The sequence below is a fragment of the Galeopterus variegatus genome, unplaced genomic scaffold, assembly GCF_000696425.1.
Source record: "Galeopterus variegatus unplaced genomic scaffold, G_variegatus-3.0.2 Scaffold8489, whole genome shotgun sequence".
Lineage (NCBI taxonomy): Eukaryota > Metazoa > Chordata > Mammalia > Dermoptera > Cynocephalidae > Galeopterus > Galeopterus variegatus.
In genome coordinates, this window is record NW_007734600.1 from 67,496 (window position 1) to 83,387 (window position 15,892).

A 15,892-nucleotide genomic window follows, 5' to 3' on the forward strand; every position below is an offset into this window, starting at 1 on the left:
TTCACCTATGGTGGGAAAGCTAACTGATAATTTTACTATTGTCAGATGAAGCAGAAATGTAGTAGAATTTTGTAGTAGGAAGCATTCACATATGAGTACTTGACAGCTGACAGTATTAAATTAGAATACTCCTAGTAAAGAACATATTAAGCAGCAATTCTACATTGGGGGTGGGGGGAGTTACCCTTTATTCAGATTCTCAGACATCTATGGCACCTTGCCTCAGGAAAAAGAAGATGCACGCACACACGAAAATTTGTGTTAAATTTTACAAGGTTCTTAGACCTCCTCTGTGTGCCAGGAAAAGAAATCAAATACCACAGGGTCACCAGGCAGCCTTCCTCATCAGGAGGGGGTTTTCTTCTAGTCCCCCATAGATTGGCTTCTTTTGCTTGCAAAGCAGATCTTGTCTCTCTTCCTCTACCCCTTAGCAACCCCCCATAGAATCCCAAATAGGTTATTGTCCTTTCTTCTCCACCCGCCCCCCCAGCCTCCATGCCCCACTTTCAAAAGATCTAGCTTTCTGAGCTAGCAGCATTCCAGAATGTTCTGTGCACCAGTGTCAGCAATTGCAGGATCTGGTAGTATTTAGATTGGGCTGGTAACTTTTGAACTACGTTATTTATCACAACCATGGTGGTGTCACCCAGGGACATTCTAATGGAACTTAAAAAAAAATCCATCTCAAAATATTACAGGGATTGTGCAATTTGATGAACTGGTGAAATGAGATCTGAGGCTAAAAACAACTTTGAATCAGGTAGCTCACATTCCTGATAACATTCCTCTCCTAAGCCAACATATGGCCAAGTTCGGGCATATCGTGTCTAATAGGATCTTGCCAGAGAGAGACATGATACTGTAACAGGACACGCCTAGGTCTGGCTCAGAGTGAGGGAAGAAGCCAGGCTAACTCTCAGCAGGTGTAAAATGCTACTTTCCTGGGGGTCGGCGGCAGGGTGGAGAATGTTATAAACATAATGAACAAGAAAAGAAAGATCTTTGCGCAGCAAGGAGCCTCCAAGGGGTCACACATCATTTGGGTGAGACTTGCAGAAGTAGTTAGTCTTCAGAGAATGAATCCATCCTCGTAGAAGTGAGATTTTGGAGGCAATTAAGGTCATGGGGTCAGTATTGATCTTACCAGGCATACCAAATGGTTTCATACCTATAGCTCAGAACTCTCGTGTTGTATCCAGGGCTTTTTCCAGCACAGGAGCTTTCATCTGTGGCTGTGGAGGAGCTTCACGGAGGTCTATGAATGTTTTTTGCCAAAGTTTGAGTGTACATATACTATATCGGTTCTCTGTTGCTACTGTAACAAATGTCCACGAACTTGTGGCTTAAAGCAACACAAATTTATTATCTTATAATTCTGTAGGATATGAGTCCAACATGGGTCTTGCTGGACCAAAATAAAAATGTTGCAGGATTCCATTCCTTTCCAGAGGCTCTAGGGAAGAATCAACCCATTTCCTTGCCTTTTCCAGCTTCCAGAGGCTGCGCATATTCCGTGGATTGTGGTCCCTTCCTCCATTTTCAAAGTCAGCAGTATTGATCGCATCTCTCTGATCATTCTTCCATATTCACATCTCCGTCTGATTGTGGCAGGGAAAGATTTCCTAATTTTAAGGATTCATGCAATTAGATTGGGCACGCTCAGATAATTCAAGTTAATCTGCTTATCTCAAGGTCTTCAATTTAATCAGATCTGCACCGTGCCTTTTGTCATGTAGGGTAGTGTTTCTGGGGAGGAACAATGAATGAAGACGTGGAGCATTCTCTGGGAGAGGATTATTCTGTCTACTACACGTATGTTCATTTTTCCAGGGTAAATCTCTAAAGCATTTTTCAGAATTTCATATGGAGCACATGACCCCCCAAAAAGGTTTAGAGCCTCTGTGGTAGAGTCTTCCTGCCTCCAAGTTTGCTTGCTCTTTTGAATTCCCTCAACAGAGCCAGCTTCAGACATAGTTTTTAGCTTTGTTTATCCTCTTTCATTGCACCCTGGTCCCATTTGCTATGTTTCCCTTCTCCCCCCACCTTTATTATATTACTTGGCAATACAGTGCCCCGCACCAGAGGTCTCAAAATTGGTGTCCTACAGGTGTATCTGGTGGGGAGACATATTTGGCTTCCACAGTATTAAAATATTTTGAGTCAATATTTAAAAATCGAGAGTTTCTACAGATTTTTGGCTTTCTTTGAAGGATCTGAAGATGGGATAACCCAGGGTCTACATTCCTACAAGGCAACAATTAGCTGAAGCTGAGAAGCAGCTCTCCATTTTTCTATAATTCCCAACCAGCTCTTCCCATTTGTTTATGCTCTTGGCCCAGCTCCCATAGGCATTTGATTTATAATGCCTGCTTTGATCCATTTCTTCCTGGCAACTGCTCATCCTGTGGACTCTGGAGCTGCCTGGAGCGAAGTCTTAACATGGTGATAGCTGATGTCTTGATGCCAACTTTTCCCAGATGACATGTTTACATTTTAACATGGGCCTTCAGTGCAATGAATGGAGAGGCTGGGTGTTACACTACTCTGGCATGCTCCTCAGTACCTGTGTTTTCAAAACATGTAAAATTATAGAACTACATTTAGTTAGAGCTGGTAGAAGCCTTAACAATCATTTAATACAACTCTTTCATTTTCTAGTTTGGCTCCCAGTGAGGTTGTGATTTGCTTAAGTTCTCACTCCCTTTGATAAGAGAACCAAGACAAGCCCCATCAATTTGTTTAGAGTAGCCACTTGATGAATATGCATCAGTTGGACTGATTTTTAAAGCTAAAGCCAGTGCCAATCCTGTAAACTCTCAGATATGACAAAAGAGAATTTATGAATGTAAGAGAATACTAATGAAGTTGGGGATTTCTTACCCAGCTAAGTAAATTTACTTTTGAGAGTGATTAACTCACTTGTATTTAAAATATTGTATTAAAATTTATGACAGCATTAAACCTTTAAGTCATTAATGACCGTGTCTGTATAAACAGGAGCTATTTTATAGCATTGTCTTACTACTAATTAGGTTGGTGGTTACATTTGCCAGTTCCAGTTCATTGTCCTCTTCCATCTGGAAGTCCCCCATTAGAGGGGGTTGAAGATCCTTAGAAAGAATAATGGCTTTTGTTGGCCTCACTGTTTGTGACATTCCAGATGAAAGGAAAAGGTGGGGGCTTTGTTGCTTTATGGAAAAAGAATGTTTTGTTGGCAGCAATTTTTCCATGGGGGATAAATCCTTTTATCTTTTGTTTTTAAGATAAACAACTTGTATGTGTGTATATGTATGTGTGTGTGTGTGTGTTGTAATAACTAACTGTTTATTATTTAAATGTTTTTCATAGAAGTAAGCAGGGTCTTAATGAGTTCTGCTAGAAAGAAAGAATGAGTAACAGATGAGCACCCAGAGAATTTTTAATAATACAAAAGACATGATCCCCTTTCTTGGACTGTACCAGAGCAGGAGCTCAGCATGTTTCCAGTATGTTCCTCATCTTCATCATTAGTGTGCACCCAGGGCTTGGTTTTGTTTTGGTTTTTATGACAGGGGCAGGGATGAGGTAGAGATTAAAAAAAAAAAAAAAAGCTTGTTTTGACAATGTTTTGGGACTCCCTGGTATTATACAGTTAGATAATGAGTGGGTTCTAACACAGCTTAATTTGAGTATCCTGCTTAGGAAAGGAGCCATACAGTGAGTGCTCTTTTTTGCTGCCCCCTCCTGCAACCTATCCCTACGGGCACAGAAACAGTCTGGTGGAATGAAAAGAACAGTTGAATTAAGAAATGAAGGGTCTGGGCCGACCCACTGGCGCACTGCTACAGTGCGCCGCTTGGGAGTGCGGTGGTGCTCCTGCCGAGGGTTCGGATCCCACATACAGACCGGTTCCCGCTCACTGGCTGAGCGAGGTGCGGGCGCAGCACCGAGGGTTGCGATCCCGTTGCCGGTCCCGGTCCAGTACAGGCGCAACACTGAGGGTTGCGATCCGTTGCCGGACACGAAAAAAGACAAAAAAAAAAAAGAAATGAAGGGTCTTATCTCATGTCTCTCAGGTGACCTTGGTCACTTCACTCAAATTCCTGGGTACCCTCCTCTAACAGAAGGAGTTTCAAATGATTTCTAAAGCCCTTTCTTGATATAATATTGAAAATGCTCAACACTCTAGATATTTGAAGATTTAGACTTGGAAAGACTTTAGCTTAAAAATACAAGCGCTTGCATACACAGATAAAAATAATTCCGCTCCCTGCTATAGAGACAAAAACTCCACATCAAATTCTTAAACTGCTGATTGGAAAAGAGCCCACACTTGATTATTTGGGGAATAAAACCCTCCTTTTTTTTTTTTTTTTTAAAGGAGACTGTGCTTGGTTATTTGATTAATTGTTAGCACTTTTATCAGACAATGATTAAGAATAAGGATAAGATGGGAACTCAGAGACATTCTTGCATTAAAAACACTACTACTAGTAGTAATAATAATAAAATAAGTGAAACATTGGAAAATACAGAAAATCCAAGGAATTAAAAATGACTTGTAATCTTACCACCCAGATATAACCATTGTAGTGTATATTCCTATGCTGTTACTATCGTTTTAACGTTGGCATAAAAAGGACCTGTGTATGAAAGAGGCTTCCTGATGCATTGGGATTTGAATCTGCTAGAAGCACTATTTATTTCAAGCAGGCCTGAGAGTAGAAAACTAGGCCAGAATGCATTCTGACTACACAATATTTATATATAATAGTGTGCTTGTTTGACATAAGACCAATAAGCTGAGTAATAGAGTAGTAGGTTAATTATCACAAAGCTGGTGACTTCATTTATGGCTAAAGTGAGCAAATTTAATTTTCCATGACAAACATTCTAACATACAATTTCTATAAGAACCATGTTTTACAAGCTTTGATGTCATTATAGCCCTGTGTTAGAAACAATATTTCTAGGAGACTAAACAGAAACTTTGTTCTTAACATCTGAACATCTTGGAAAGCTTCTTGGCTTTACTTGGAATAGATTTAAGGCAGAAATTTCAATGACGACTATAGGAGACAGAGAATGCATAAACTTAAATCTAATTTAGAATTTCGAGTAGTTGGTTATGTGTTCAGTGTTCCTGAGGCCACTAGAATGAGGCTATTATTAAACTTACTCTTTGTCTTTCCAGTGAGGCACTAACTACTCCAGTACATCTGTGATAATATTTGCTGACAAAGTTATTCCTTTTCAATATTTTCATCAAATACCCCCCCCCCACATTATGTATAGTGACACACACAGCTCTCATCCACCTCTTTTATATGTATTTTTTCTTTTATCCCTAATGAATACTGGATTACAATATTTGGGAAATTAAAATTTTATAGTTTCACATATGTGTGTGTGTGTCTTTTAAGAATATACTATATATAATGTATATGAATATATTTTATAAGGTTTATTATATATGGTATAAGATGAGAATGTATTGTATAAAATTATTCTTATATATTATGTAATTATAAAAGAATATATTATATATAAATATAGGAGTATATACTTACATGTAATTAAAATATGTATTAGAGTAGTAGGTTATAGTAATAGAGTAATAGTATAATATATTCTTAGAGACACATTGCTATGTAACTTGTCTTCCTACTTAATGTTATATTTCTCCATATCATAAAATACTCTGTATCATATTTAATGTCTGTAAAATATTTCATTTTGTGGACATGCCATCATGCATTTAAATAATTTCTAAGTATTTGATGTTTTGGTTATTTCTGGGATTTACATTTGTAGATAGTGCTGTAATAAATTTTTTAAAAAATGTTTTTATGTATATCCATTATATTTTCCTTGGCTTGTGCTTAAGGGTCAAAGCTGTCCAGGCATAGGATTTGAAATGGTCAACTGAAATGAGATTTAGGATATAAATTTTTCAGTTATCTGATCATGGAAGAATATAGAAATATAACGGACAATTGATAAGTTTGAGAGAACGAGGTAGAAAGTCGTGTGGCTGGATGTCTGTATTTATTTGTTGGAATCGTAGGATAGTGGCTCTGGGTAGAATGTTTGAGACAATGCAACCTAATCCTCTCCCCCGTTACTTGTGTATTCACTAGATATTTCTATTTCATCCACTTGTTCTCACAGTTTTCTAGTTCAGATCATGCTAAGGGCAAAATGCTTTTAGCCCTAACATTTCCAGAGGACATTAGAAAGTCATGCGGGGGATGGAACAATTGTTTGTTGTATGGGAGGGCTGCACCGCATATATCAGGGGCTCTGGCATCTCTGGCTCTATCCCATAGAATGCCAGGAGGCATCCCCAGCCTCTGTGACAGTCACAAATAGCCACCAAAATTTTTAAATGTCCTCTAGGGAGGGTATCACCACCCTGTTAAGAAATGCCAATTTGCATATGGCTACTTTATTTAAAACCATGTTTTACGTGAGTCTTTATTAACATGGACACATGTTCACAATCTATTCATAAGTGGGGAAAAAGCAATTATATATAACTGTATTGCAGTGTGATCGTGTTTTTGCTTAATATATAATTATGTACAGAAAAATGTACTAGAAAAAAATCAATCTTTTATTGGTGGTAACTTTTGGGTGGGATGATTGTGGCCAGTTTAAAAAATATTCTTCATGCTTTCGCTTTCCAAGTTTTTCCCCATTGAGCCCCTATTAAGTTCGTAATTGAGGAGAGTGGTAAGTTTATACGTGCAAGAAAAATAATAGTACATGCTGTTTCTTTGGATTTATTTATTTATTTTTAGACTGTCTTATCTTCCTTTGGAGCGGACTAGAATATTATGAGAGTATTAGGAGAGAATGGATTTATTTTTGTTAACTAGAACAAACTTGAAGTACATTTTCAGTGGTACCTGTGGTCTTTATGGTTTGGATCAGATGGAATCAGAAAGCAAATAGTAAAAATTATTTTTACAGGTTCAGAACACATTTAAAACCAGAAATTATGTCCTAAACAGCTCTTTCCTTGAATGTTTGACTCTGTGGATAAAAACAGAAGAAAATCTCTTCTTATTCCCTTGAGCAGCACCAAACCTCTCGGGTCCAATAGCCCAGAGTTCTTACAAACAGTCCCCTGTGACCCTGCAGATGCCAGGGACAAAGGAAATTCCAAGGCTTCTCTTGCCACGCTGTCATATCCAGCCCTCACAGAACCCAGATTATCTTCATTGACTTTCTTTTCTGCATATCTTTCAGCTAGGCCTTAGCATCTCTCTAGTTGAGTAAAAACTATGCATCCCTTGTACCAGTTGGTTTTTCTGATTTGCCATTTGAGACTCCAGTGATTTGAACTCTCTTGTTCAATATACACATGTGAGTAAGATAATTTTACTAGCTGGCTGGTTAGCTTAGTTGGTTAGAGCGTGGTGCTGATAACACCAAGGTCCAGTGTTCAATCCCTACTGGCCGGTGAAAAAAAATTTTTTTCCAAGAGGCTTGTACAGTGGCTGTGTATGGACAAGTGTTTCTAAATGGACATGGATAGTGGCAGTTGGAAAAGTGGGAATCAAGAGAGTGGTCCTATTCAATGTGTACTTTATGCTAACTTTGCCGATCTCACTTGTGTGCTGCAAAGGAGACCCCAGCTATTGCATGCCAAAGAGTTGTTTCCTGGTAATAGTGGCATTTGTGAGAGGAAAGGCAGTTGGTGTTCTCTGCAACCAGTGGAAAGCCACTCTGATTCAGCAAGGAAAGGACTCTAATGGAAGGTTTTGGGGTGAGCTTACAAAATTGAACTAAGGGTAAACAGGAAAACAGTCAGGCCTAGGAAGGGCAAGAACCAGGCCTGGTTGATGGATTTCTGGAATCTCAATAACAGGGACTTGTCTCTCCGGGGTGCCAGCATTGGATAATCCAGTGCTAATAGCTTTCCACTCCTGGAAGTTTCAACTTCCAGGGAGAAGGAACTAACTGACGTAGCTCAGGTCATGTGTACACTCTTCCATGTGGAATAGTGTAAGGTTCCCTAAGGAAAAGGGAGATTTGTGCTGGAAGAAGTGGATTGGAGATGAAAAGTGCTGGGCAGATGAAATCAGTATAGTGTTGAGTGACTTGGGGGTATGGGAAGAACCTGGGACTGATGGAAGAAGAGAATTAAGAACCAGTTTTAAGGTAACTACAAAAAAGGGTCTTGTGTGCCTGACCACACTTGGGCATTGCTGGCCTCTATGACAGTCACAAATGATAAAGGCATGGGGAGACCAGAGCTCCTCAGACATTCCTCTCCGATCATTAACTTACCCTTGCCACTCAGACCAACCCTGATCCAGATACTGTTCATCTTGTGCCAAGTCCACATCAGCCCAGACAAGTAAGGCTGGAGTGTTGTGAACTGCAGAGAGAATGTATCAGATAGTATCCAGAAAGGTTAACAGTGGCCAGGCTGCACAGAGCCTGGTAGTCACGATGTTGATTTTGGATTTTATCTAAGTCCAAAGAGAAGATATTGGAGTTTATAAACTGGGTAATGACATGCTCAGACTTACATCTTAAAAAGACCACTCTGGCTACTGTGTGTTGTACTCAGGGAGACATCTTGGAACTAATATGTCATCCATGTGGGAGGCGATGGTGGCAATGGAGATGAAGGGACAGGTGAAGGACAGAGACTCATGACTATTCCCTTTTGGAAGAGAAAGAAAACCTTTAATAGGGAACAGGTAACATTTAGGCTTGTTTAGTATTAATGCATATTCAAATCCTCTGTGCCTTTTTTAAGGATCTTTTGTTCCTAGAGCTATTCTGATTTATACTTTAAAAGTTAAAGCGCTGGAAGTCCCAGTATCAATTATAATATCGCAGTGCCCAGTGCAATGAGAATTTATAAATATTAATCGAATATATTCATATGTCAATTAAATTGCTTCCCCCTCTCCATCAGAAGTGATCCCCTGCGACCTTCACTGCATCTGTGCCTCAGTTTCTTTATCTTTCAAACTGGCTGACCAATATTTGACCTCAGTCCTTCAACACAAAAATTTAGTAAGAACCAGTAAGACAATGTCTTCAATGTGGCTTAGACTCCCTAAAGAAAGAAACTTTATATTTACTGGCATTGAGGATTGTTATTGTTGCTAATAATATTACTGGAATTTATTGGCATCTTGTCTGTGTCTGCATATAGAGCTATTGTTTGTATATAAAGAATGTTTTGCTCAGAAGGTTGTCCTCTTGGGATATACCTTTTGTTTTCAAAAGAGTTTCAGGAAACAGCCAGCCAACAGTCATCCGGGTATACATTATTGTATCCGAAGTGTTGTTTTTTAATACAGAGGCTCGATGTAATGCAGTGTGATATCTGGAATTCTTAAGTTGTTATTCGAGGTTGGCCCCGTTCAGCTCTAAGGCTCTGATTCTATATGAAGCATTCTGAAAAGTGTGTTAGATTCTCTCCTTTTACTCTTTCTGTCCAGGTTTTCTAAATTGTGGGTTAGAAAACCCACAGTAATCTTTAAGTATGTCTCCTCAGGGTAGAAATGTATTCGCTCATGGGAATGAGAGTCATGCCATCCTGCAGGCTCTGCAAGCATGCTTCAGGTGAAGGAGGGAATGTGAGTCGTATCATGGTCATTGAGCACACTCAGAGATATTATCAGATCTGGCAGCTGCCCATAACTGTGGGATGGATACTTTATTAACAAACATGTGAGTGCCTACTATGTGTCATATGCCAGGATTGGCCCTAGAGATAAAACGTTAAGTAAGGCTCATATGATCCCTGCCTCATAGAGCTTACCATCATGAGAAAGAGACAATCAAATAATTATATAAATAATACACTTAGGAACTGAAACATGCTACATAGCAGAGGTAGATGAGAATACAGCAAGAGCCAAGCAAAGGGAGACCTGATTGGGAGCTACCTCGGATCTAAAGGATGAATGAATGAGTTAATTAGGAGAGAAAGTAGAGAGGGAACAGCATTATGGGCACAGGCACAGCCCGTGTGAAGACCTAAGCTGGAGAGGAGCATGGTGCATCCAAGGAACTGAAAGGATGCCATGTAGTTGGAGCACAGAGAGCAAGAACGACATGAGCTGAGGGTGACAAGGTGGACAGGCACTAAATCCTTCAGGAAGTCATAGGATACTTTCAGAATTTTTGGTCTTTATTTAAGTGCGGTGTGCAGAAAGGTGGCAACAAGATCTTGTGTGAGAAATGGTCTGAGGAGAGCAGAGAAGAAGTAGGGAGACCAGGGGGGAAACTGTCATTATCCATGAAACCCAGAGGAGAAATGATGGTGGCTTGGCCTGAGGCAGTAGTGGTGGAGGTAGAGGGGAGGGGACAGAGGCAAAAGTTAATTGGGATAAGAAACGGAAGGACTTGGTAATGAATTAGCTATTGGGCAAGAGAGGAATTGTCAGATGACTCAGGTGTCATCTGGGGGAAGCTTTTCACCAAGATGGGAAACACTTTCCTCTGCTAACTTAATTATCAGTAGTTAAATGTTGATATAAATCTAAGATCCTGAGCTAAAAATATGGCTTTTTCACAAATTATAACATCCTGTGATTTGACACAGTCCATAGGCCAAGAAAAATATCTTAATGCTTAGCTGGTTTTGATGTTTTGAATTCCAGTGCACCTCCCGAGAGAAGGCCACAGCAGGGTGGCCCCACAGGCTGACTCAGCACAGGCTTTGAGTTCCAGCAAAGTGGGAGCACCAAAAGTTTTTAGAGAAGTTTCACTTCAATGGGCTCTTCACAAACTTGCAATCATGGAGTCAAGTTCAGGGAGAAGCTCTTTTCATATCAGCATACAATTAAGTTTTGCATTTCTCTACTGAGAAGTGTTTTTACCTTGAATTATATGGTGGTGACAGTGGCAGTGGCAGTGGTGGTGCTTGTGGTGAAAATAGAGGTGGTGATTGGTGGTGATGTTGGTAGGGGTGATAGTAATGGTGATAGTGGTGATGATGGTGGTGGTTGTAGTGATGGTGGTAGTAGTGGTGGTGGTCCGGTGGTGATGGTGGTGGTGATGGTGATGGTGGTGGTGATGGTGGTGATAGTAATGGTGATAGTGGTGGTGATGATGTTGTCATTGGTGGTGGTAGGGGTGGTGGTCGTCATGATGGTGGTCATGGTGATGGTGGTGGTGGTCATGGCAAAGGGGGTCATGGTGGTGGTGGTGGTCATGGCAGTGGTATTTATGGTGGTAGTGGTGCTAGTGTTGGTCATGATGGTGGTCATGGTGATGGTGGTGGTGATGTGTTGTCGTTGGTGGTGGTGGTGGTGGTGGTGAGGCAGTGGTGGTCATGGTGGTAGTGGTAATGGAGGTGGTGGTGTTGATGGTGGTGGTGGTGGTCGGAGGCATCACACTCTCATCAGTGCTCAGGACCGTAATCAGCTCTGAGGAATACAGGCCACATATCCCATTGCCTGGGCCTGGGCTAGAGGGCAAGATCTGACTGGGGTTTGCAGAGTAGTTTGACTGGCTTACTCACCTTTGCATGCATTTGATATAGATATGCTTAGTCACTTTCCTATTATTGTTGCAGCTGGAGGGAGGCAAGAGAATTGTACAGAGTGTTTCAGTTTTGTGTGTAGTCCAGCTTCCGGAGAGGATTGCAAATTGTTAAGCACTATCTGTAAAGATCTTAAAAAGAAGGGAATTTGAGACAGCTAGCTGTTGTTCCAGTTCTCTCTTCTCGTTGCTAAGCTTCTCTACCTTTATCTTTTTCAACCCAGTGGACTTTTTTTCTCCACTTTCATTTTCATTACCTCCAGGTGACTGACACTTTCTGGCAGTGTGAGCTTGGGCAGTTTTCCTGCATGCCCCGTTCTCCCTGCCTTGCTTTCTTTTTCTCCATAATGCTTAGCACCCAGTGCACCACAGGTCATCGCTGGCTTACTTCTTTAGGTTCTCTCTCCTGCCATGAGAATATAAGTTCCATGAGGGCAGACTTTGTTTTATCTACCGCTTTATTCCCAACACCTGCAATAGTGTCTGGCACATAATGGGTGCTTAATCAATATTTGTTGACTGAATGGATGAAGTTATTTAACTTTCTCCTATTAGGTCAAATAGATGTTATAATGCTCATCTCGTATGGCTACATTGAGGATTAAATGAAACAATGTAAGTAAAGTGACTGGCACACCCAGCCTGGCATAGTAAGGACGGATGAATTGTCAGGTTCTTCTTGACACTCTTTTTCCTCATAACTTCTTTCTCTTTTGAATTTATAGTGCTATTCTTGTTAGCTTCTTTCCTCCTGGCATTTTCTTCATGGCTTATCTTATCTTTTTCTCCTAACTGGCCAGTTCCAAAGACCTTCTCAGTGGCCCTGATTGCTTCTCTCTAACTAACAACACTTCAATTATTATTATTCTTACAACATACCATTAATTATTATTATATGATAATTCTACTATGGTATTTTTATATATGACTATAGAATCCGTGTGTTATATTTAATATAGCTAACAATAGTGGTAAGTATTATTTGTGAACTGTCCTTCACATCATGAATTACCCTATGAGGAGATGCTATTATTGTCTTCACTTTAAAGAGGAGGAAACTGAGGCTTACAGAGGTTAACATATTTCCCAGAAGTACACACCTAGTAAGTGGTAGATCAAGAAGTCATTCTTGGATCAGGTTTCTTCTGTTTATTTATCCATCCACTCATCCATCCATCCAAAAGATGTGTACAGAGAATATACCATGTGCCAGGCACCATGCTAGGCTCTGGCCACGCAATGAGGAAAAAGGTGACACAGAACTGCCCACATGACCTTACCTGTAACCTCTGTGCATCGTTATTATTATGGTCACTCACGCTCTGCTGAACACACTGTAGTGTGCCCCAGTTCGAGAGTGAACCCTGGTCAGATGTATTTACTTTCCTATTTCAGCCTCACCTCAAGCTTTGGATATCTAAATCTGACCTTTGATTCTTGAGGCTATAGTTCTCTAACTTGTTCTAGAGGTTTATCTAATGGTTGAGAGTAGTTTTCCTGGAAGATCGTGTGAGTATATTCCATGTAGGCTCTTCTCTGAATCTCAATAATATATACTAAATATCTAACAAACTATATTTCCGCTTCCTTCCATTAATCTTTGATACTTGCTTATTTGTTTTACTATCTGCTGTTACTCATTAACAGGGATATGACACCAAAACCCTAGAGAAATTTATATTTGAATGTGTAACCCTGTAAATATACTTTTCATTAAATAACACCACTCTTCCATTTTTCTGGTGCTACTGTATAGAAATATAGTTTAAGAACCACTGTAGGTTACAAAGAAACTATGAGTCATTTACTGTCTTATATTACTCAGTAGGATGGTTTAATCCCTGTCCCCAAGAGTTTCTTCACCTTTTTGTAGGAAAGAGCCACTTCGTACTTTCTGAAGGCCTGAAATCACTATGTCTGTGGCTCGAGGGACTGATGGGCACAGCATGGGTGAGGCAGCAGTCCTTTTCCTCAGTCTCTTTTCTCACTTGAGCTCTCTGTGTCTGAGCTCACAGTTGGGAGCCTTAGTCTTCTCTCGCACCCTGGAGGGAAATGCTGGTTCGTGCAGGCATGGAAGACATTTACAATTGTGTCTGACCTTCACAATTTTTTTTGTTTTACCATCTCCTTACTTTTCTCATTACAAGTAAATTGTTTGCACAGTTAGCAACACCTGTGGACTGGAAGAACTTTGCATTCTTAAGATTTTGAGGAAGCTGGGCTGTGGCATTTCTAAATGCGTTATGACATTTAGAAATCATGAATCTTTTTGACCATTCAGAGAACATATATGCTTTCTTCATGATTCAAATTGAGTCAGAATAATAACTGTAAATAATTACATCCCCAAATAAATTTTTTATAATAACTTCACACTGATTAAATCTCTTATTCATTAAGATAGCTGGCCTTTTTGTAAGGATACTGACTATAATTTAATATGTTCCCTATATAGTAACATGCAAACTGCTGCAGAAAAACTTGCATGCTATGTAACAGAAGCCACTGGACCATAGAATTTGACAAATCATGGTTTAGATTGAAGCATCTTACAGCAGTAGAGGGTTTTTTTTGTTTGTTTTTAAACTAAAGAAAATTGACCTAGAGTAGATATGCCTTGTTTTAAGTTCTTTTTATTCTATTGGGATCTATGGAGTGGCAAAACTCAGCTTTATCATGTAACTTAGCAAAGACCATAACATTTATTGTATAACTTAAGAGATAGAATGAAATTTCCAAAAGCTGTCTTCAGTAGACAAATGGTTATCTTTCAGCAACAGCTATATCAGATCACATTCATTCATTCAAAAAAAATTATTGAATTTGTACTAGGTACTGAGGGTTTAGCAGTGTAGAAATTGGACATAATTAATGCTTTCTTGGAGCTTACATTTTATTATAGAAATGCAAATAAACAGATATAATTTTAGATAGTAAAAAATGCTAAGAAAAAAATGTGCATGTCAGTGGGCTGGAGAGTGCGGGGGTGTGTGTGTGGCTACTTCTAGTTAGAGAGGTCAGGAAGGTCTTTGGGGAGGTGACATGTGAGCTAAGCAGATGCTCACATAACGAGAAGAGTCAGTTGTATGCACATCTGGGAGGAGCAGTCTGGACTCAGGGACAGCAAGTGCAAATGTCTGAACAGGAAACGAGTACTTTGTGTTCAAGAAACACAGAGAAGGCCAGGGTGGGTGGAGTGTGGGGAAGAGGGTTGAGAGTGGTAGGAGATGGGGCCAGGCAGGCTGGCAGAGTTCAAATGCTGTAATGTGGTGCAGGCCATTGTGAGGAGTCTGGATTTTATTCTACGGGCAGTGGGATACCACGAAGGGGTTTTAACAGGGGCATAGCCAGATCTGTAGCCGCCAGCTTCAAATGTGCATTGTTGAAAGGTTCCTTTTAAATAGAAATAATTTTCCTTTGTATTTTATAGAATAGACCAGAGGGCTGCCGTTTGGCCAAAGGATGCTTTGGAAACTCAGCAGGACTTAAATGAGGTAGGTGCAATCATTGCTGGTTATACGAACATGAATTAGCCAATCATGAAATTTATTATTCTTTTTCAATACTGACTATAATTTAATATGTTCCCTATATAGTAACATGCAAACTGCTGCAGAAAAACTTGCATGCTATGTAACAGAAGCCACTGGACCATAGAATTTGACAAATCATGGTTTAGATTGAAGCATCTTACAGCAGTAGAGGGTTTTTTTTGTTTGTTTTTAAACTAAAGAAAATTGACCTAGAGTAGATATGCCTTGTTTTAAGTTCTTTTTATTCTATTGGGATCTATGTAGTGGAAAAACTCAGCTTTATCATGTAACTTAGCAAAGACCATAACATTTATTGTATAACTTAAGAGATAGAATGAAATTTCCAAAAGCTGTCTTCAGTAGACAAATGGTTATCTTTCAGCAACAGCTATATCAGATCACATTCATTCATTCAAAAAAAATTATTGAATTTGTACTAGGTACTGAGGGTTTAGCAGTGTAGAAATTGGACATAATTAATGCTTTCTTGGAGCTTACATTTTGTTATAGAAATGCAAATAAACAGATATAATTTTAGATAGTAAAAAATGCTAAGAAAAAAATGTGCATGTCAGTGGGCTGGAGAGTGCGGGGGGGTGTGTGTGGCTACTTCTAGTTAGAGAGGTCAGGAAGGTCTTTGGGGAGGTGACATGTGAGCTAAGCAGATGCTCACATAACGAGAGGAGTCAGTTGTATGCACATCTGGGAGGAGCAGTCTGGACTCAGGGACAGCAAGTGCAAATGTCTGAACAGGAAACGAGTACTTTGTGTTCAAGAAACACAGAGAAGGCCAGGGTGGGTGGAGTGTGGGGAAGAGGGTTGAGAGTGGTAGGAGATGGGGCCAGGCAGGCTGGCAGAGT

General features: G+C 39.9%; 1 protein-coding gene across 1 annotated transcript in view; it reads left to right on the forward strand.

Annotated features, from left to right (window-relative positions):
* Positions 1 to 14,993, forward strand: part of LOC103608503 (protein FAM13C-like) — a gene marked incomplete at its 3' end in the record, with an annotated part of 55,363 nt that extends 40,370 nt beyond the window's left edge. The window contains exon 6 of the mRNA XM_008592933.1: positions 14,930 to 14,993. Coding sequence (XP_008591155.1) covers positions 14,930 to 14,993 — 64 coding nt within the window. The remainder of the gene's footprint in view (positions 1 to 14,929) is intronic.
* Between the last annotated feature and the right edge of the window lie 899 nt (positions 14,994 to 15,892).